This window comes from Portunus trituberculatus, chromosome 15 (genome assembly GCF_017591435.1).
Source record: "Portunus trituberculatus isolate SZX2019 chromosome 15, ASM1759143v1, whole genome shotgun sequence".
Taxonomy (NCBI): domain Eukaryota; kingdom Metazoa; phylum Arthropoda; class Malacostraca; order Decapoda; family Portunidae; genus Portunus; species Portunus trituberculatus.
This window is the reverse complement of record NC_059269.1, coordinates 16,382,978-16,406,854: the sequence shown is the minus strand read 5'-3', so window position 1 is coordinate 16,406,854 and position 23,877 is coordinate 16,382,978. Positions and strand designations below refer to the sequence as shown.

The 23,877-nt window shown below is 43.1% G+C and overlaps 1 protein-coding gene across 9 annotated transcripts in view; it reads left to right on the top strand.

The window, feature by feature from the left end:
- Nucleotides 1-23,877, top strand: part of LOC123504316 — a 380,235-nt gene that overhangs the window by 342,081 nt on the left and 14,277 nt on the right. For 6 of the 9 annotated variants that reach the window (XR_006674804.1, XR_006674808.1, XR_006674803.1 and 3 more), the window contains 4 exons: nucleotides 6,847-7,008; nucleotides 7,935-8,033; nucleotides 10,202-10,465; nucleotides 13,344-13,415. Coding sequence is in view for 2 of the 9 variants with exons in the window: in XM_045254740.1 (XP_045110675.1) it covers nucleotides 6,847-7,008; nucleotides 7,935-8,033; nucleotides 10,202-10,465; nucleotides 13,344-13,415 (597 nt within the window). In the remaining 7 variants the exon portion in view is untranslated. The remainder of the gene's footprint in view (nucleotides 1-6,846; nucleotides 7,009-7,934; nucleotides 8,034-10,201; nucleotides 10,466-13,343; nucleotides 13,416-23,877) is intronic. The other 3 variants (XR_006674805.1, XR_006674809.1, XR_006674806.1) reach the window with 2 other exon arrangements.

Genomic DNA, 23,877 nt, shown 5'->3' with positions numbered 1-23,877 from the left:
CACCACCATCATCTCGATCTCTACCAATATCACTGACAATTAATACCAACGTTCTCTTTAGTTCCCCCAAGATTTTATGGGTGACGTAAGACTAATCGAGGTGGTTCAGTCTGTCTCTAAGTTCAGCCAAGTCAGTTTAACAAGATTTAATGGGTGTCACTGAGAAAGAAAAAATATATAATTGAGAAGTAGTGATCAATTAATCGGCGTGTAATTAGTTTTCGTGGATCTGAAGCCTATAATGTGTCTCTTTATTGCTTTTGGAAACATTAGAGACCGCATTTTCAAACATTTTTTATATCTTACTCCCAGAAAACAACAATAGAAGATAATTTGGTTTTCCAGTGTGTTTTCTGTGTTAATTCAGTGAGATTTTGACCAAAATTCCGCATTTTTATTAGAGAAAATAATCCTTGCGAATCCAACTAATGAAAAAATAGCATGACCTTTAGGAATTGAGTAGTGATGATAAGAACATGAGAGTTCCGAAGTTTGTTAACGCTACAGATGGAAGAATGAAGATTATTTTTGACTCTCAGTACTGGGACGCTTTTTTACCATATGTTTTTAGGACAATTAGACCATTTTATTGACAATAGGGAGGGTCTGTGAAGGTCAGAAGATTAATGCACAGAGTCTTCATTATTTGAATACCCCACATAAGTATCTGAAGCTGTATAAAATCGCCAAATAGCAAGCAGAATGAATATGAAATCACGTCATAGTACTGGAGGAATTAATAAGATAGAATATAGATGAAAGCAAGTAGGAGAAAGTCTTGTGGCTCGAGACGCTAAAATTAGAGAGAGAAGTGGAGAGAGGGTGACTCACTCCTAAGAGAATCGCGAAACATGGCCAGACACAATTGACGTCCTCTCGAGACACACAAGAGTGACTGCCAGAAGTGGTCCTCTTTTATTATGCAAACTCCAAGCGTCGATGTATAAGAATTCCACCACCCCTGTTGAGTGCGAATCAATAATGTTTTGTTATGATCCCCTTGTCATATTTTGTCTTATTTTTTCTTTATGTCCGTCTGTATTAATTTCTATAGAGAGACCAGCACCAATGAATAATAAAGATTCAAAGAGTGGCATTGCAAATATTTTTTTTGTAAGAGGAAAAGCTGTCCAATGGCAACAAAAGATGAAAAAAAGCCCCACTTGATTGCCAGTTCCCTTACAGATCAAAAAGTTACCCGAAAGAAAAGGACAAATGTCTTGAAACCTCCCTCTTAACAACCCTTCAGTACCATGACGTGTTTCCATATTCATTCTGCTTACTGTTTTATACAGCTTCAGAAACTTATGTGGGGATTGAAATAGCAAAGACTGTGGCTATTAATCTTCTGACCTCCATAGACCCATGTAATGTAAATAAAATGGTCTAATCGTACACAAATGTTAAGGTAAGAATGTGTCCCAGTATTGAAGTGGTTAAAAGAAATCAAGTCGTAGGAAGATGGAAATACAGAAGTAGAGAGGCAGTTCCAGAGTTTACCAGAGAGAGGTATGAATGATTGATTGTGCTACTCCTGACAAGCATTGAATCTAAAAGCAACACATTTCTCGATCTAAGACTGTTTACGCTACCGCTCATCTGGTTTGCCGTAATCAGAGCTGGTATTAACAGTTCACAGTGTCCAGGTTACTAGCAGCGTCCGTGAAGAATATGGGCGAGTGTTTCCAATCAATCAATCAATCAATTTTACGAACTTGCCACTTCGTCTCTTCCTTCCCCTCGCCGTCCTTCTTAAGAGGTGACCACAACAAAGCCTTCTCCTCCTCCTCCTCCTCCTCCTCCTCCTCCTCCTCCTCCTCCTCCTCCTGCCTTTGTCCTCACACTTTCTTTCACGTCTTCTTTCACCTCGCTCGAAATTTTCTTTTTGTATCTCCGCATTCTACAGCCTTAGTAATTATCTTCAGTGGGAGTGTTCTTTATCCTTTCTAAGTCTCCCTGTGTTTGGTTTCCGCCACAGCTGCTTTTTGAAAACATGACGAAACGCAGAGTAAGCTTGTTTTCTTTTTTTGTGTGTTTTTTTTTTCGTCAGGTTGGCTATTATGATTCAGGTTTTTTAATGTTTATATTTTTCTCAACTGTTTATGTCTCCTTTTTTTCAACTTTTCTGGTTAAATTAGATACGAAAAGTAACATTATACTCTCATGTATTTTGTCATTCTTTAGAAACTCATTTTTCTTTTATTTTCATACAAACTTTCATTATTTCATTACATATTTTCCCACTTAGAAAATACACATATACATCTTTTTTTTTTACTTCAGTCCCTTTCTTTGTTTAGTCTTTTTTACTTTAATTCTTTCATTGTTTATTCTTCCCGTTTCATTAATTTGGTCGTCAGCGTCACTATAAAATCCACTTCTTCATTACCGGCGTGACACTGGCATTCACCCCAACAATGATTGATGGCCACCGCTCTCCCTGTAACGTTGATTAGGTCAGTCTCTCTCTCTTGTTGGTCTCTTGCGGAGGGGAAGGAACCAAGGGAGGCGGAGTAAGCTTTGTCTTTCTTTTATTTTCCCAAGGAGACTGACTCGCCACTAGAATTCCCGTCGTCCTCTGTGTCTTTCTTCTTTTCCTTCTACTCCTTTATTGCTATTTACTACTACTTCTGCTGCTTCTGCGCCTTTCCTCTTTTTCTTCTACTCTTGTTGCTGCTATTTACTACTACTTTTTCTGCTTTTGATTTTTGTTCTTGTTCTTACTTTTCTGAAACTAAGACGATTTAGTAAAGTTTCTTCGATCAATTCCTGTTTACTTCTCATAATCTTCCTCACCTTCAGATTCAGTAACTCACCATAAATCAAACTAGTGACTCATATTTCACGTGAGAAGACCATTTCCTGCACTACATGCTTCTGCGAACGCCAGAAGTAATCAATGAGTGTAATAATAGTCTTTATCTTTCGACCTCTCAACCATGTACTTTATATATGCAAGAAGGGAAACTGGCCAAGGACAACAAAAAAATGAAAAGAAAGACCACTGATTTGCCAGTTCCCTTGCAGGTCACTTTAACGAATCAGTGTTCGATCAAATACATAATGACACTTGTTTCTGTTCCACGTCTTTCGTGAGTAGTGCATGTTTACTAATTCATGTTCCTCTTTGCCTCTAAGACCTCACTTATTTGTATATCACTTTGACAAATCAAACTTCAATCAAGTATAATGAGACAGGTTTCCGTGCTGGCTTTCCCTCCATGAGTTACGTATATTCATTAATTTATATTCACGTGCTTTTGACAATTAATTATGAGGACTAGAAGCACCCTGCCGCCTATGCTACACTGATTGCTGCCAAGGAAGTGACAGGCAAAGGCATCGACATTCTGCGTATCCTTCCTGCCGGACTGCGAGACATTCTTGCTCAGCACCTCTTGACAAAGCTCCTCTCTAAATTGCGTCACAGTCTGCAGAACCTTGACAATGGACCTCCCCATCCCGCGTGGCTGGCTGTACGTCACGTGGAACAAAAATTATACGGGCATAGAGACTCGAAAGCTGGTGCGTCTCAAGTTTCCTCTTAGCACTGTCCATGAGGAGAGAGAAGTTAATACAAAGGAATACAAAGGAAAAGCCAGACAGCAACCTCCGTACTTGGTCTAACGAGGCTCTCTGTGCCATTATAAATTCTATGAGCAGGAGTTTAAAAAAGAACACACAATAAACCAAACTAGAGGAAACTTTTATAGGAGTCACACACTGTCTGCAGGCCCACAACTCTTTAAAAAGGAATTATAACCAATGTACTTTGCCATTCAGAAAACGAAATACCCCAAAAAACTACCAATTTTCATATTATCACAAGAAGAATGGGTAAAAGCTTCGCAGTGCCTTCTGGTTGGCAAGCCGCGAGCTGCACGGTGCAATCCAGGCCTGACAAATAACGAGGTGGAAAGAACTCCTTTCAACCGCTCGCCTAAACCTCCAGTAACACAGACTAACTTCACCCTAATGTCTCCAGCACCGCTAAGGAGTTAGTGATGACCGCCACTAGATGTCACCTCAGGACCAGAGAGAGAGAGAGAGAGAGAGAGAGAGAGAGAGAGAGAGAGAGAGAGAGAGAGAGAGAGAGAGAGAGAGAGAGAGAGAGAGAGAGAGAGAGAGAGAGAGAGAGAGAGAGAGAGAGAGAGAGAGAGAGAGAGAGAGAGAGAGAGAGAGAGAGAGAGAGAGAGAGAGAGAGAGAGAGAGAGAGAGAGAGAGAGAGAGAGAGAAGAAAGAGAGAGAGAGAGAGAGAGAGAGAGAGAGAGAGAGAGAGAGAGAGAGAGAGAGAGAGAGAGAGAGAGAGAGAGAGAGAGAGAGAGAGAGAGAGAGAGAGAGAGAGAGATGTGTCACAACCTCCCTTCATTCATTCAGCGTGAATTTTTAACGTTCATGGATTTCAAGAGAAGATTAATGGGACATCTCTGGAAGTTAATTGGCCTCCGTTTTGGAAATCTTCCTTATTTCTCTTTTCCTTTTTCAGTAATTTGCTGTGATTTTTTCCTTTCATTTTCCTTTCATCTTTTTTCTCTTTTTTTTATTTATTTGTGGGAGATCTGAATGGCTCTTGACTTACCACCAACACATAAATTTCTCTTTCTCTTTTTTATTTCATTTTTTGGGGGGATGGGTAGGAGGAATGAGAGGGAGAGACGAGCCCTCGACTTTATACATAAAAATAAATGAATAAATAAATAAATAAAACGACTTTCCAAGCACAGACAGTTATGAAAAGTCGTAGGTGTGTTAGTTATTCTTGGAACCAGACTGAAAATTATTATAGAGGTGACTGGCTGGCTTAGGTCACTCATAGTCTCTTACAAGTGTTCCCTATAAGCAAACTACATGTGGCGAACCTCAAAGAAACACTCCACCCGTGATAGTTAGCGATGTACTGCTGTGTGATATGTCAGTCTGTTTAAGGACTCATGATATTACGTTGATAAAGGCAAGTTATCTGAAAACTCCTTGGGCTTCTGTATTAGGATTTCGCTGTTGTTGATGGTGGTGGTGGTGGTGGTGGTAGTGGCGGCGATGATGGTAGAAGTATAGTAATAGTAGTAGTAGTAGTAGTAGTAGTAGGAGGAGGAGAAGAAAGAGAGAGTAGTAGTGTTGGTTTCGTTGCTATTTATATTATTGTTATTACTGCTGTTACTACTACTACTACTACTACTACTACTACTACTACTACTACTACTACTACTACTACTACTACTATTTTTGGTCGTGTAGTTTATACCATCACTCACATTTGGTCTCTCCTATCAAACTATTTCTATCTCTCCGCTTTGCCCTGCAGGTCACCCGTGCTTGATACCGTGACATGTGTAGGCTTGAACTCGGCCTGTTAAACCCTGTGTGTGTGTGTGTGTGTGTGTGTGTGTGTGTGTGTGTGTGTGTGTGTGTGTGTGTGTGTGTGTGTGTGTGTGTGTGTGTGTGTGTGTTTCTCTCTCTCTCTCTCTCTCTCTCTCTCTCTCTCTCTCTCTCTCTCTCTCTCTCTCTCTCTCTCTCTCTCTCTCTCTCTCTCTCTCTCTCTCTCTCTCTCTCTCTCTCTCTCTCTCTCTCTTTCCTCCTTCCGGAGTAATTCCCGCCCGTCCCTCTCACAAGACGCAGTAATGAAGTGTCTGTTATGGGAACACACACACACACACACACACACACACACACACACACACACACACACACACACACACACACACACACACACACACACACACACACACACACACACACACACCTGCAGTAATGACACGTGATTAAGCAAAAGCGTCTCCCTCGTCCCCTTCCTTCCCCAGAAAAAGGTAAAAGTGTTACTGTGGATTTTAATCAACTGACGTCTTCAAAACATCTAAATATCATCTTTTATTGCCGCATTGATTGAACAGTGACGTGATTTTCCTTTCTATCAGTGTAAAGTAAGTGGTGAGTCTTGTATTGTATTTCAGTTGTGGTGACTCATTCTGCTGCACCTGCGAAACGTTTCCAGGTATATATTTTTTTGACATGCATGTGTGAAAAGCAAGTCCGCCTACAACTGGGGAAACTATAGAAAAATTGTGTTTTGGTTCAGTTGCCTTTCCGTAAAAAAGAAAAGCAGAAGAAAAAAAAGAGTTCTCAATCGGATTCGTCAGTTTAATTCTTTGGGGTCGTCGTAATACTCTTCTCTTTGAATAGCAGAAGTCGTGGGAGGGTGAAAAATATGGTTAGATAGAAGTAGCGTCATTGAGCATCATTACCCTGTGCCCACACCTTCTTCCCTTACGTAGCGATATTCATTTCACTCCATTTCTCTTAACTTGCTCTCACACTAACGTCATTACAAGAGAAAAAATAGTGTTTGGTTCAGGTGCCTTTCCGTAAAAATAAAATTAAAAAAATAATTCTTAGTCGGATTCGTCAGTTTAATTCTTTGGGGGTCGTCGTAATACTCTTCTCTTTAAATAGCTGAAGTCGTGGGAAGGTGAAAATATGGTTAGATAAAGAAGTAGCGTCATTGAGCATCATTCCTCTGTGCCCACACCTTCTTCCCTTACGTAGCGATATTCCCTTCGCTCCACTTCACTTCACTTCCCTTATTCTCTCACTACCGTCATTACAAGAGAAAGATGATTATAGTAAATGGGTAAATGAAAAAATAGCCCAATATTATGTTTTCTAGGCTAAATCTTACTCATTCCCTCTTCCTATCTCTTCTGGATGACTTCTTGGCCGAGCTCTTACTCATCTTCATACCGTCATTCTCTTAGACTCAGTTTATCCTCGCAACCTTCCTGGCCAAACTCAGGCGAACTCATACAACATTCACATCGTCACCTCCACATTTCAGTTTCTCCTTCCCCGCAGGTCACTCGCGCCAGGGAATCAAGTGCCGCATGTGCAAGACCAACGTACACGTGGAGTGCCAGGACCAGGTGGGCAAGTGCCAGCCTAAATCGCGGCTCCTCCGTCGTCAGCGCTCCACTTCTGAGATCGAATCCAAGCAGATGGAAGGCGGCGAGGAGGACAGTAAGTAGAGCCTTTCTTCTTGCGTGTAGTGTTGGTGTGGGAGGGCCAAGAGGCAGTCTGTTCTGTGCTGTACATCCCCCTCTGGTCTCCTGCGCCTTCGATATCTGCAGGGTTTTTTTTTTCTTTTCCTTCTTAGAGAATGAGAAAGAGAAGAACATTTATACTAGCGGTAGGATACGTTAAGTCACTGTGGATTTATATATTTATTGTTTGTTTATTTATTAGTATTTTTCATATTTTCCCGGTCCCCGTGTTTTTGTTCAGTATTATTATTATTCCATCCTTGAAATATGTTGACATGTTTCGTGCCTCACAATGACATCAAGTGATCACCTCCTCCTCCTCCTCCTCCTCCTCCTCCTCCTCCTCTTCCCAATCTGTTGGTGCCGCGCCTCTTCTTTACTGGTCTTTTTTTTCAGCTCCTCTTCCGATTTCTCCGCCACCTTCCGGCAAGCTGTCTATGCTCCACTCATAGATACACCCCCTTATATATGCCATCCACACACACACACACACACACACACACACACACACACACACACACACACACACACACACACACACACACACACACACACACACACACACACACACACACACACACACACACACACACACACACACACACACACACACACACACACACACACACACACACACACACACACACACACACACACACACACACACACACACACACACACACACACACTGCTGCTACAAAATGTCATGACCATAACTAGAAAGACATTTTAAGTTCCCTTCTTTCAATACTCTTTTCCAATAAGCGCACCAGCAGAGCACAGTCCCTCCCATCACCCACTGCCCACACCTTCACACACTTCCCAAGACACAAGCAGAGCCCCGACGCCTCATCACTCGCCCCGATGGACATTCGATGTAATTTGGTGCCCCGTTTCTTGCAGCGGACCCCAGTATCTCCTTCAGCTCCCTTATCGCCAGCCAGCCGGCAAGGCGAGGCGCTGAGCCGCCCTCCTCCACTGCCACTACCGAGATCCAAATAGGTATCTTAGACACGTGGAGGTGGTGTCCCTTGTCAGACAGGAACCTCCCGGACTTATCGGGAAGCTCCTTAACTCGTAAAATTGTTTCGCGCACCTGAGTCTAGTTTAGCTCACAAAAAAATCAGTAGCTTTCCTGGTAAATGTAGTACTCCGTCGAGGTCTGTAGATGCGTATGATCTTAGTCCTTGGTGGTTGTTAGTAAATGTGGGGAGGACGTGTAGTAGCTTCCGGACCAGGGACGCCCAACCTCCTCTTAGGAAATAAGGAGATTTTCAGGAGTATTGTGTTGAATGTAAGACTTAACATGACAGTGGTGTGGTTCCCATCATCAGTCAGTACTAACGAGTGAATGTGAGTGATTCTACTACTCTACTCACAAAGGTATCAGATTGCAGTGCCTGAAAGCAACAAGTAACAAGTATATGTAACATTAAGATGAACCCCCGAAGGTTGGTTGGGCATCGCTGCTCATGCCGAAGCGCGACGTGCCTCTCGAATCTTACCTCTAGATCGGCTCACACTAACACCTACTTACTCACTCCTGGTACTCACCAAGCTAGTCTAGTTCTGTAGATTGTTGGAAAAAAAATAACTTGTGACGGAGTATAAAGGAAGTTCCCGTGGCAGATTATGAAAGATATAGATAACCCAAGTGGTGTTATTCTTAGAGGTAATTGGTGGGCGAGGAAAAGCTAAGCTAGACTCGTAATTAATGACCTTGGGAGCAAGTTTGAAAGTCTCCCTCGCCATTGTCTTCCCTGCATGCCTCCTATCCCTCTCAGCAGGCGAGGCGTTGCTCCAGAAACCCACGAACAACCTTCAGTCAGCCACACTGCGTCTCGGCCAGTGTTCGCACCCCACTCTGTGTGTGTCCTGAACGTCTGAAAATTACTGATTCGCTCGCGGCACCTTTCCCTCCTCCGTTTCTGAGGAATCCTGGAGGTTTTTTTTTCTTCCTCTTTTTCTCTGCATCCTGTTTTTCTTTCAGGGTAATTTTTTCCCTTCTTGATTTTACGATTCCAGCCACTCACGTGATCCGGAATGACTTTGCTAAGGTGAACAGTGAGCGATGTAATGCCGGTGTTGAATGAAGCTCCGATATCTGTGCTCTAATTTTTTACCTGGATATCTCCCGCCCATGTCAAGCTGATGATGAAACACTGAACGCCAGCCTGTCTTAAGGAATTCCCCCATCTCTCCTTCCTTTTGCTCATCCCCCTCACCCTTTGTCCTTCACCTTCAACCGCCTCTAGAACAATTTAATGGTGAATGCTTACCCTTCAATGAGAATGTCCTGTATTACTAGACCTTAGACATGTGACATTATCAAAAAAGCGTTTCACCTTCTTGGAAACACAGGTATCTGTTTCAGGTGTTATTTTTGATCAAAGCATCACCTTATAGACTCTCTTCTAGTACCACACAATAATATCAAATGATTAACATCCATAAATTCCTTACCCATAATGTTCCACTATAATCCAGTGACTTTTAGTATATAGCATCCTCTTCCACACGACCCTTACTGTATTGTAACTGTGTGTTCCTCAGCTCTGTTAAGCTTCCTGGATCCTACTACACTTGGGTCCTCACAGCCCTTACAAACACTCTCTTTTGAACATATGCATAATTCTTAATTCTCTCATCCTCCGAACTTTTACATTCATTCTCCCTCAAACACAAGAAAGACTCTCTAGCATACATATATGTAAACCCATTTCATCCTTTTATCTCCAGAAATCTTTATATACATTTCCTCCTTGAGCATAACTAAACTTGACTCATACGCACATAAATGTAACCACACTACTTCATTTCTTCACGCAAAAGAAATCTACATACATTCCACTTTGAGCACAACTGAAACAACCACTTGTAAAGCCACGCACACTACTTTATTCCTTCATCCTCAAAATATCTACTTAACCCTCCTCTTCTAATACACAACTGACCGTCACTCACAAGCATAGAAACACAAGCACACAACTTCATTCCTTCATCTCACAAATTTCAACATATATTCCTCTTTGAACACAATCAAGAGCACTACTAATCCTATCCACTCAACACACACAGACTGCCACCTACACCTGTCATGGGGCTTAGCTTCTGTGCAGCCACCACCAGGGCCACCTTCTGACACTCATCCTGTTTTGTTGCCATTGTAGACAAAACAGAGAAGACAGAGGAGGTGGACCTGATATACCAGGTACTCAAACAAGCGGGGGACCTGGGAGGGCGGCGCAGCGCTCACGGGTCCATGGAGCGGGACTTGGGGCGGGACCTTGGGCGTGATCTAGCGCGTGACGTGGGAGGTTCAGCGGCCTCCTCTGGATCAGGGAGCGCCACGTCCCTCCACAGACGACTTCCGCGACCCACTAACACCGGCTCCACCCTCACCGTGAACCCCGCCCCCGTGGCCTCCTGCTCAGGTACTAACACACTAATAACGACAATTTTTCCCTCCCCTCTCACTGAGCCATCGCGCCCATCACTCCATCAGCCAGCTCTTTATTTAGTTGTATCTCTATCTAACCCATTAATAACTTTACTGAAACCCTCTATTCTTTTTACAGTATTTTAGTGCTCCCCTTACAAGAAGCTCTGTCATCCCCTCATCCGCTCATCAGTACACGCTCATTCCATGCAATGCCGCAGTGGTAGTGTAAATATCTATCTACTACATGGTAATATTAGTAAATGCAACACTGGCTTCAATGACCGTAGTTACAAATGAAATTCTATACAGGCCATCTGTCTGAACCTAACCCTTTAGAGCTTAGTGCTGCCGCCTGAATAAGGAAAATAAAAACATGTTCTAACACACACACACACACACACACACACACACACACACACACACACACACACACACACACACACACACACACACACACACCAGTATCTTATATAAAAAAAAAACACTTCCTAGTTTAGTGTCTACGTATACAAGCATCCGAACACTGTAGCCAAGTTTTTTTTTTCTTCCCCTTCATAGTAAGAGTATATCACTGGACTTAGAGTCGCTGTAAAGAGTTCACTATGTACATAATAACAGAAAACCTCCATCAGTGTTGTCCCTGAACCGCTACGTAGACTGTCTGTTGTAGGCTACCAAGTCTGTGGTGCTTGCTCTCTCCTCGGAACACCGCCCGCGCGTCTCTAACTGAGTCTTCCAGTATACTTCAAGTCTAGGCGCTGTTTATGAGAATTGCTGAGGTACAAAAGAAGGAAAAAGAAAAAGGGAAGATATGTGCGTAATTTGTGAGTTCGTGGTTCGTGGGTGGGTCAGGATGAGGGACGGAATGACCCTTCCAGCCAAACTTTTAGCGTAACTTTGCTCCTTAGGCACGCTCGCCAGCTCGTTCCTCATACTTAAGAATACACGATCCATCTTAAGCGGCTTCCTTTGGCGGTCTTTTTCCCCCGGCAAAATGTATATATGTAGCACCATTAGAATACACGTAGAGAAGTGAGATGAGCATTAAGTAGCTATAGAAACCACCCCAGGAACCTGCACTTTGAAAGAACACTGTATTATTGCTTTTCAGTTCGATCTACACTTTAAAAAGATAACTAATAATTACACTATTACTTACACACCAGTCAAAGTTACCAGCGAATTGCTTCACCATTAGTTGGTTTCTCTAAGTAATATTACTCTTCTCTTTCTCTTATTACGCAAACAAAAGATGAAGAGCGTTTTTCCCTTTAATGGTGTAGCGGCAGAGACAAAGCCGAGGCGCCGCCAGCTACAGTGAGGAGGATCTGTCACTCACTACAGGTCGCAGAGTCTTCTAGCGTGGCGGGCCTTTTGTTTGGTGCGCCCCAGCTGCGTGTCCCTGTGAGTCCCCGCCAGGGTGCACCAGCTGTTTCGCTACCAGAGTGTTTGAATCATCATCTCATTTCATATGTTTCGACGCATCATTTTAGTCTTTAAGTAAGATTTAAGAAAGGGTTTTATAGATAGTTAGATGGATGGATAGTTGGAGAGATAGATAGTAAATATATAACTGATGTTTTCAGGTTTATTCTTTCACATTTCTTAGGTTTACTCGGCACTGCATCCCCCTTTTCAACTGCAGAGATCAACATATGTTTACGAGCGCGTGCACATAAAACTACACACACACACACACACACACACACACACACACACACACACACACACACACACACACACACACACACACACACACACACACACACACACACACACACACACACACACACACACACACACACACACACACACACACACACACACACACACACACACACTTCCTCTCTGAGAAAAGAGTCACCTCGTGTGACCCAATGAAGAAAGCAGAACATGAACAAAACAAAAACAGTAAGCTAATTTAACATTTCCGGATACCCTTCCTATTTGTGTTCAAACTCACAAATAATTCCCAAAACGCTAGGTAAGTCAGCAGCGGTAGGAGGAGCAGAAGCAGCAGCAGAAGCAGGAGAGGGAGGATGTTTAGACCAGGATGGGATGACGTCAGCATCAATGAGGAGGAGTCTGTTTGGCAAGAAGAAGTCCCAATCAGAGGGGATGGAACCGCCAGTCCCACACGGTACCCGAAAGACACACACTCACACACAAACAGCGGGAATCCAACGCTAGTCACCCCATCCTTATTGATAGCTTGAATTACTCGACTCTTTAACAGTATTATCACTGCAATGATTACTACTATACTCCTTAAAGGTTATGACAGGTGATGAGGACTTAGTGATCGGCCCCGTGGGATCCAAAACACCTGACACTTAAGCACGTTTGGTTTGCTTTTATAGAGTTATATTTTACACACCACTGAGAAAATATTGATGATGCTTGTGTCACTTGAAGGAAAGTTAAGGTTTTCCTAATTGTGTTCTATTGTGTGTAAAGCAGAAGGAACACACAGCTATGCACGGTCATCCCGCGGGGCCCCTCATCGCCAGCCTTCTATTAAAGCCTCACGCAGTATATTTTTTTTCCGGGTCACTCTGAGGACCGCCTCTGAGCCTGGCATGCATCACCAGCCTCGGCCAGCCTGCCCCGGGGCCTTCTGGCTCTCTGCCTCCCCACGTTACTATTTACTATTCACGTAAAACACACCTACGAGTTCTCTATTTTCATCTACCTTACGGATTTTTAGCAATTAGTATCCCTGCCCCTCAGTCCTTTACCACTGGGTCAAGCTTTTTCACAAAGAAACTGTGCCTATCCTACTACTACTACCTCTACTATCACCACCAACCCTCCCCATACCCCCATGTATAATTGCCCCTTGCTCTATTGATATCAGCTTTGATTTCCAGGGAGAGGAGATGTATTTGAAAACATGGGCTTTTCCGACCTGGGCGTTCCATACCTCAATGGTATCACAACTGGTACTAAGATTCTTCCATAGAGTTTGGATGCGCTTTTCCTCAGTCCTGTCACCGGTCCTCCTCCACCCAGTGCCGGGGACACCGTGCGTCTTGAACTCACTCGCTGATAAGAATGATAACAATAATAATAGTAATAATAATAATAATAATAATAATAGTAATAACTGCAAGTAATAACTGCATAATGAAGAGAGTGAAACCGTCTTGAAACTTAAAATTTGTCATGAAAGTTTCTCTCTATAATCCTCTGGCTTAAATGTATTTTCCCTATGAAACCACCTCCTGTACATTACCATGACATCCGCTCGTCCCATTTCCTTGCTCTCTGTGGTGAAAGCAACGCCCTCACTCGCCCAAGGCACTCGGCGCTGCGTCCCCGGCACCAGGTTGGGAAGGGTTCGGGCGGGGCGGGTCTTGCTTGAATTCTGTTTGTATGACTAAAGTTGACTGGCTCTTTTTGCCCCCGTTCTTTATATCATTTACTTTCTTTATACTTTCGTAGGTTATAAACTCCAGCAAGCACAGAAAATGAACGTCTTATTATTTTTATGATTTTTTTGCTCTGTCCTGAGTGGCCATGACGGACGCTTGTGTTGGCAGTATAAAGTGATGACATGCATCCATGGCCACTGCTGTTCTCCTCTTCCCTCTGTCCTCTGCTACACCTCTCCTTTAGTCCCGGCCTCTCGCCTATTGGATCAATTACCCTTCTGTCTTCTTGTCCTATATGTAGAAACTTGCTTTATTTCCTCCCTCTAGTAATAAGAAAGAGAGACGATGAATGCATTGTCATGTTCTAAAAAGCTTCTCATGACGTGGTAATGATTTTGATTTGAGTTGATAATGATGCATTCACAGGTGGACATGCTTTTGTGGTTATGGATTGTCTGGACTGTATGTGAATGGTGAACTCAGTATGCCCAGTATGATGTGTGTGTCCCGTACTATGTGAATGTGGCATAGACAGGAACGAAGAAAGCATCAATCGTCCTGTATGTGGTGCTTCACGTTTGTCCCCCGTGTAACACCTTTTGTTCCGCCCCCAGTAATGTTAAGGACTCCACCTCTATGTTGAAAAAATAGTGTCCCATAGATATACTATAATAAAACACCAATATATCCTTTTCTGCCAATACCAACTCCCCTACCCTCCCCACCAGGTACCTGAACGTAAGACCTTCTGGCTTTCTAACACGAGATGAGATGCATATCACGCATGTGTCCCAACTAGAGGTCATATTTTCACAAGCAATATATTATGTGTATTAATTATATCACTGAAATCTAAACCAGCGTAAGACTTTATAATGCACACCAATTTCTTTACTCCTTTAAAATTTTTGCCTTTCCTAGTGTTACGCTGTATTTTTACAAGCAACATGGTATGCTTATTAATATATTATACTTGTGCAAACTCCATATTAGTGTTAGTAATTCATAGGATTTTTTTTTATTCCTTCAAACTCTTCAACCTTACTTTTATACTTTAATGTAACGGCGTATCTCTTAGCGTAGCGTGTCCCGTGCTGCCGTGGTGAGAGGCGCCGCACGTGACGAGAAAAGGAAGGAATGTGGTCTGACTCACCCTTCCTTCTTCCACTGACACTGTAAATTGCTGTGGAGGAAAATATTGAATCGCAAATAGCGCATCGAGGAACGTGGAGCACAGATACGAAAGCTTATGAAAAATGTGCCCGAGTTATTTGTCTCATTTCCAGTTTCATTGATTCTCGGTAGTGTTGCTTTCCGTGACGCGGGGGGGAAGCAATGTATGAATGTATGCATGACTTCAGTGACGCTCGTGTGTGTGTGTGTGTGTGTGTGTGTGTGTGTGTGTTTCTGTGTGTCCGTTGTTTGTGCATACCGTTCGTGCTAACGCTCGCATATTGATAGATTGGAGATCACTGGCGGGGTGGCCTTGCTCAACCTTCCCCCGATAAGAAAGAGAGAGAGAGAGAGAGAGAGAGAGAGAGAGAGAGAGAGAGAGACCAGGCAGACCTATCGACCATCAGTTAAAATCCCACACACCACACTGACAACACGCTACAAACATCTGATTGAAAGAGAAACGTTCCTTACCATCCTTACCACACTGCAAATACAAAACCACAACATAAACTCCTCACTTTCTCCCTTCAATCCACTACTTTGCTATCAGTCACACGTATACTAACACTCCCTATCCTCCTCAGGTAGATAAGCGTCATTTTCTCGACACGTTAACAGAGGGAACAAAACGTAGGTGCGTATTCAAATGTCCAAGAACCCACGACATTTATTGATCCCAGAGCCACAATAGAAGAATACAGCCGTAGTGTGAGGAAGGCGGTGCATTTGAATCGTCCGCCCTTTAAAGAGAAGAGAACACACGGAAGAACTCAAAGCATCAATAATGTTATATTCTTGGTCTTTAGTTAAATGGAATACACTCGTTTACGTTTTTGTGATGAGAGAGAGAGAGAGAGAGAGAGAGAGAGAGAGGCTCTCTCTCTCTCTCTCTCTCTCTCTCTCTCTCTCTCTCTCTCTCTCTCTCTCTCTCTCTCTCTCTCACCTCAACATTACGACCTTGCTTCCTAAATTACCTTGGGAATATTGATCAGTCCAGGTGTGGCCTCAACAGCAGCCTTTGTTCAGTGGCAAGGTTCGTCCCCCGTTCCCTTCCCCTGCCCACAGCCGCTCCACCACCAGTCCCTGCACCGCTTCACCGCCTTCAACCAACACCCGCCAACATCCCGCTAACATCTACCCGCCCCCGGTAAATCACTCACGGCCATAGCTACGGACCTTTGCCACCCGCTCCAGCCGCCGCCGCTATCAGCTGACGCGGGTATCAAAACTAGAGACATGCGAACACAAACACACACACACACAAAAGCATACACGTTTGTCATCTTTGTAGTCATGGCATCGGATATTTGCTGTCTGTTTGTCTGTTTCTAGCTCGCTCTGGTTCTTTCTCGTTCTCTGATTTTCTCTCTCTTTCTCTGATTCTCTCTCTCTTTCTCTGATTTTCTCTCTCTCTCTTTCTCTCTCTCTCTCTCTCTCTCTCTCTCTCTCTCTCTCTCTCTCTCTCTCTCTCTCTATCTATCTATCTATCTATCTATCTATCTATCTATCTATCTATCTATCTATCTATCTATCTATCTATCTATATATATATATATATATATATATATATATATATATATATATATATATATATATATATATATATATATATATATATGTGTGTGTGTGTGTGTGTGTGTGTGTGTGTGTGTGTGTGTCTGTGTGTGTGTTACTGTGCTGTATATGATGTTACTGTTCCTTTCAGTATCATACATCTGATTTCTTAACCAACACTGAAAAAAAAAGCACACGTATAATTTCACATCTTCAAATATTACGTTGACCTGTATTCGTCTATCACTCATAGGTGTTCTGCATCGTAAGAGGGAAAGATAAGTACGAAAAGCCGATTAATGATATCTGTGGTCTCTGAGAACCTTGTAAGAGACCAAAGCGCTTAAAAGAGTGCAAGACTTAATCGCTGAGATCTTGTGGCATTGAAGGACCTTTTGTAAAACTCGTTATTTATTTGCCGCTGTATTTTCTAATTATCCTTACCCTACGAATTATCAAGAGGTGTTCTGCGTGTTCTTTTTCTGCTTTAAGTGAGTGGCGGTTGCGATGAAACCTTTCTTTGTGGTACTGAAGAGTCTTTTATAAACCAGTCGTCTATTTCCCGTTGTATTTCCTCATATATTCTTATCGTACGAATTGTCAAGAGGTGTTCTACGTGTTCTTTCCTGCTTAAAGTGAGTGACGGTTGCGATGAAACCTCACCTTGTTGCATTATAGAGCCTTTATAAACCAGTTCTCTATTTGCCGTTGTATTTCCTCATATATTCTTATCGTACGAATTATCAAGAGGTATTTTACGTGTTCTTTCCTGCTTTAAGTGAGTGGTGGTTGCGATGAAACCTCCCGCCAAGACAGTTTATTTCAGCAAGTGTCTTATTGCGAGACTCCTTTGTTCACTTGTTTTGATAACCCACTCCGTCTTTTCTTTTTTTATTTCTTTTCGTTTTCCTCGACCCATTCCGTTAGTGCATGTGTAGTCATCTAATCTTGGTTGTTGTGTATTTGTTGGATTGGAATGTTCTTTTTTTATTTTTTTTATTTATCTATTATTTTATTTTTATTTTTTTTATTATTTTTTTCGCTTGTTTTGCTTGTTTGTTTTAGTTTCTTTCTCGATTTGTTTTGTTTCTATTCTGATACAATGTTTTGTTGTGTTTTCCCTTTTAGTTTTAATGAATGTCATCGCTATGATATTTATTTTTTGTTATTATTGTTTGATCTCTCTCTCTCTCTCTCTCTCTCTCTCTCTCTCTCTCTCTCTCTCTCTCTCTCTCTCTCTCTATATATATATTTATTTCACCACATTTCCTCAGTTGATTTTATCAAAGTTTTGTTTATCATTTATTCCAGCCTTGAATTGCTATTGGCTTCCATTTATTTTGGGCCTCCTGTTATCTCGTGCCTCCTGTTTCAGGGCGAGTGCAGGTCTCCCCCCCTGGTGACCCCACTCCATGCACGCCGTCACGCTCCTCCCTCCCCCGGGCGAGCTGTCACTCCACCCCCACAGCTGGCCCCAACCCCTCGCCCTCCCCCTCAACCACCACCACCACCACCCGAACTCCATCTAATAGCGACTTAACTCAGAAAATTTTACCTCGAAGCTCCATCACTAGTCAGACTGGAAGCACAAAGACAGACGCCGCAGTTTCCTCTCCCCCACGCCAGGAGTTGTGCCCTTCATCCGATTTCAATGTGCATTCACCCAACTCAGCCCAACCCTCGACTTCCTCCACGTCCTCCTCTTGCTCCTCCTTGTCATTCTCCTCCATGTCCCTCCCCACCGCGAGACAGACACAGCACGCACAGACCAAGACAAAGACCGCTGTGACTTCACCTCCAAAGCCACGACCATCTTCCTCAGTCGTCCTTCGCGGCCCTACCAACTCCACTACCACTGTTATCACTACCAAACCCTCCACCACCATCACCACCTCGTCTATCATCCCCATCCCAGCCGCCGCAGCTTCTTCCACCGCCCCCTCGTCCCTGCGATCCCGCCACCAGATATGCGGGAGTGATAGAAATAAGAGCGGCGTCCAAGCCACAGATAAGGCGAGGAGTGAGAAGCGGGACAGACGAGCTTCCCAAGTGGAGCCGCAACGTGAGGAAGGTATATACTAGATAGAGCCTTCCTTCATGGAGGGACAATGAGGCAGCCAGTCTGTGAACAAACTAGCTCAGTTTCCTTAGTGTTACAACAGTGACGCTCTTCCTCCCGTGCTTCTTTCTTGTGTTCCTCGTCTTCCTTGTCCTCCTCGGCCTCATTCTGGTCTTTGTCTTCCTTGTCGCCCTCCTCCTCCTCTTCCTCCTATCCCTACCTCGCCCCGGGGTCTGTGTCGTTCCTGCGGCAGCCGGGTCGTTAATGGTTATGTCGTTGCATTAGTTTCACTCCACTTTCGTGTTCCTTTGAAAGCTTCCTTACGAGTTTCTTGCAGAAAATGTCTTTAGTGTTTCTTTTACGGTTTTTGTTTGCATTTGTTTTCATTAGGCGAGTGTTAAATAGTTATACTGAGTCTGGCACGATGCCCTGAAGTATCCTTTCGATTAGGTGCTGTTATTGGGAGATGAAGATAAGCTCCCCTGTCAGTATAAAGCGAGGAGGCTGCCCAGAACGCAATTTCTCTTCTACTTAAGCGCTTGCTGTGTTTTATTTCAGCGAGTGTATCTTTGTCATGAAAAAGATCAGTGGAAGTAATTGGTAAAAGTGCCATGAACGCTAATGACATGAAGGCAAGAAGCTCTGTGAGGGAGGGAAGCAGAGTCTCTCGTCCACACCTGCAGTGTTATTGATTCGCTTGTTTTCCGTCGAGCGTTGCAGGTTGGCCGGCAGAGATACGTCGCAAGGCACCGCCACACCCTCCTCATGTCCAGTCCATCCCCTTTGTATCTCCAGAAGACGCGGCTGTCGCTATTAAAACATCATTAACTCCGTTCCTTCTGCTCCCTCGTACATGGACACTCCAGTCGCTTTCTGAGTGTCAGTGCCGAGTCAATAGGAAAGAAGGCCAAACAAATTTTTGAGTGCTTCTTGCCCTTCTTTAACTAGTAATGGTCTTTTTGTTCTAATTATAGATATTTCAAGTTTCACTTCCCCTAGTCTTGCAGAACTTATAGAGGACGCTGACACAAGAACAGCGAACAGTCGTGTTTAGAAGTCCCATTATTGATAAACTCTGTCCATATGATTTTTTTGTGGAGTTTTGAATGCGGACCGTCGATACTTGGCGCTTTCTTATGATTACATTTAAGTCGATATACTTGGCGCTTTCTTATGATTACATTTAACTTAATTGCCTTATACATGATACCGGTCAGTGAATATCGCATTAACTCATGCTGTCATCCCTCCCTTGTTAAAATGATAGGAAGAAATCTCAACTCCCTCTTTAGACCAACACGTTTCCGATGTCCTAGGCCTCACGTGGAATACTCATCACCACCACCAAGTATGCCATAAGAGTTATTCTTCAAAGGAGCAATCCGATGACTCCAAGTTCAGTGAAGACTGAAGTATACGAGTACATAGAAAAGAGACGGCGAGGAAAGTGACCAAATATGTGAAACCTTTGAAACGAAGGTTGACATCCTTTTAAGATTACTATTGATCGCACGGCTGTTTTGTCGCTGCCATCACCATCACGACCACCAGAGAGAGAGAGAGAGAGAAAGGGAGAAGGAGACCTGGCCTGTTCGAAGAAGGAGGAGGGATGAAGTCAGAAAAATTGGGAGGGCGAGTCAGTGAGGCGAAAGGACGTCCCAGAAAATATTGGGGTGGCGACGGCTGGCGTGGGGCGCTGATGCCTTCACCAGATTGGTCAGGGTTGGAACGGTCAGGGCGTCAAGGTGATGGAGGGACTAACGGCAAGGGCGGGAAGGAATTTGTTCGCCTATAATATATGTCTTTTCGTTCGTCAGTGGGAGTGTTTGCGAGTTAGTGGTGGCGTTGTGTCATGATGCTTGTCTCGTCTTTACTGTGCTTGCTTTTCATTTGTCATCTTTTTCTCTTTTTATACCGTAATCGAAGGAGTGCTCTGGTTCTCCTGTGTGTCTTTTTGTGTCTCATTAGGAAAACTAGTGAGTCAATAGCACAGTTGGGTCATGATCCTCAGCCGCCACTCCAGTATTTCTTTCTTATTTATCCCGTGCTTTCTTTACGTAAACTTAATCAGTACTAGAATGAAAAACTACTCATCTGATCATTTTTCTTTTCATAATTCACGGAAGCATCTGGGAAAAAGTTATTCATTTTTTATACTTTTTTACCATTTTTTTAGTGCTTTTAACCTACAACTTTTGAAGCGTCCCTACAGTCACAGATAGAAGTAAAAAGTACAATAAATTATCGTACATTAGAAACCCCAAAGCTATTTCATCTTATCGGACCAATATATCATCCCCATCTGGTGGTCCTTCGCTTCCTTATAAGAGTCAGGTTGAGCCCATAAAACTGATCAGCCGAAGCAAAACTGCAGCGTTAGACCGTCGGGATTTGTAGTGCGCGAGAATTACCTTTATCCTGACTGTACTTTGCATTACTAGGGAAGGTTCTCGCCTCGCATTCCGGAGAGCAAGGGCAAAGCAAAGCCACTACTGTCGATGACGGGACTGCCACATTTAGGTCCCATGACTCCTCGCAGCTTTCCGTGTGTTTACAGAAAATTCCTTCACTTTCCACTGCGTCGAAAGAAAAGTCATTCCTGAGTGAGGGTCTTACGGCACCAATTCACCTTCAGACACTAAGCGCACTACAAAACTAATCACCCAATAAGTCGATGTACCTTTATCATGTGTATTATTGCTGCCACATAACATTTTACGAGCGTACCGAAGCACAGGACCTTTGTCAGCGTCCAATAAGAAGAGAGGGAGCTTTTTGTTGTCGACTTCCACCCATAGCTCGATCGATCATGATGTTAAATTAAGGATTACGTTTTTTGAACTAGTGCCAGCGCCTTATCTGTCGTGGTCAGCAGCCTCGTGTTGGCCTGATGCGTCTCGACTCCCGCTCAATTAATCTTCGCCTTCCACGTTCTAACCCGTCCCTCCCCGACCCTCAGACTCCTGCCACCTAATCCTCTACAAGGTGGCCCCCAGAGATATGTTTCTTCTAGACCTTAATCCCTTGTGTCTTAATGTAGATTTGAGATAGTGCTTGATGTTTTCTTAAGTGTTCTTAGTGTTCTTATCGAGAAGTTCTTTAGGTTATGAGTGTTAGGTTTTTTGTCGAACTCGGTACTTGGACGTTCATGAGGTATTAGAGATATAATTTTATGTTTATTTTTCTTACCGGATGAAAATTTTACATGATTAACTTCACTGAGCATTACGGATCGTCAAGAGTTAAATGCTCTCGAGTGACACTTCTAAGACTAGTAACGCTGTACACTTTGCCAGTAACCTTTTTAGTAACACTCGCTAGTCATCGCCACTCTGAAGTCAGTCGCTACGAAAGGGTGTAACTGATAGTGTCTAGGGTTTGTCTGTCCATTGCCCGCCACCCACGACCCTTCCTCTTGGCTTTCAGCCCACTCTTGTGTTCTCATTTCCTGTCATATTTTTTTACTCCTGTGTATCTCGCCTCGGTACTAACAGCATATTTCTTTCAAAATCAAGCCACACTGATCTACAAACAGGCCAATCATTTACTTATTGAGAATATTTATCCATTAAGTCTAAACCAGAGTGTTGATTTTCAGAGCTGACTTACCCTCCTTTGATATGCTTTTTGAAGATAGAAATGCTGTATCAAGATTCTTCACGTCATGCTCGTCAATAGACCACATGCCACGTGTAAACCGCCGGAAAGAGCCTTCCGTTAACATCTGACGCTCACTCACTCTCATAAGCTCGGTGTTTAAAGATAGAAATGCTGTATCTTGACTCTGCAAACACGCAGATAATCGCCACACGTGCTGCTGTAGTGCCACGCTTTGTATCTAAGTGACGCACGATTCGCCGCCTGCACTTCACCACCTCCTTACCTTAACTAACCTTGTGGGATCGCCGCGTGCCTTCGGATGGGCTTGGATTCTATCACCGCTACGATAGTCCCAGTAGAGGCACTTTTGAGGTCTAAGTTGTTAGTTCAAAGTCAATGGGGAGGATTATAGGAAGATCAAGTATGGATAGGTATGATAGTGGATATAATTATATGGTTTAAATGTTCGATAATATTTTTTTTTTCAGCTTGCTTTTTTTTTTTTTTTTCTTTATGGATAGGAATGATATTAGATATGGACATGTATGGTTTATGTAAGTCTGTTAACTTTTTTAAGCTTCTCGTATGTTCTTCTGTCATAGTCTGTCTTGTGAGTATCAGTGTTTACTAACTGATAACCGAATAACTGAATGAGATTTACTTTCTTTCTCTAATTATTAATGTTAATCTATCGAAGGCTATTTTTGGCATCAATCACAAGTTTCTTCCGGTGAGTTGTGTTGATGTCAGACTCAGGCCGCGTCTCCTCGGCCAGCTCACTCCTCTACGAAACACACCGTCACTTCGCACCAGGGAGACATTTGGTTTCCTTTTGAGAGCCGCTGCGCAGCTTCCTCCTTCCTGACCAATGTGTCGTTTTAGAGGCTTGTGTTTAGCTTTACTAACTCTTAGAACTCAGGTGATTTAACAATATTTCTTATCTTTTTAATTTACATTTTCTTTCCTTTTCAGCTTATTATTTTGCATATTCCAGGTTTTTTAGGTTGTTATGTTTGCAGCAAACTGTTTATTTTACAAAAGCTATGTTTGCATATTTTCTTTCCCTTTATTTCTCTGAGATTACTCAGTAAAGCAAAAAGCTGGATGAATTATTTCAAATATTTGTCATGTGAAGAGTTGTGTAATTCCATGCCAAATCATCTCAAATGCAGTAATTATCAATTAACGAAACATGGTTGTGAAAGCCAGAAGGTTACATGAAATGGCAAGACCCAGTAAAATTTTCCTAACGTCTTGAAGTAGTCGTGCTCATTGACATGATTCAGTACTTTGGTAACTGATGAATGTAAATCATCTTCTTTCCCTCCTTACAGCAGGTACATATATCTAAACTCCTTTTCTTTTATGATACCAATTTGCAGTGGGGAGAAGTCAGCAGTGACCACCCCAGTTGTAGCTTCGGCAGATCCCAACGCTGTTGTAAATTCATGATCGTTAGTTTGGTAATGCACAAGTTTGGCCCAAAACGCCCTTCCCCGGTGTTGCTAGTGAGCCGCCCACGCCCCGCCCCGCCGCCACACGCCCCTGGAAGCTGAGTGATTAACTGTTACCTTTGTGAACTGAATGAATCAAGCTCATGGCGGTCAGTCAGTCCCAGTGGAGTGGCTGGCGGCGCAGGAG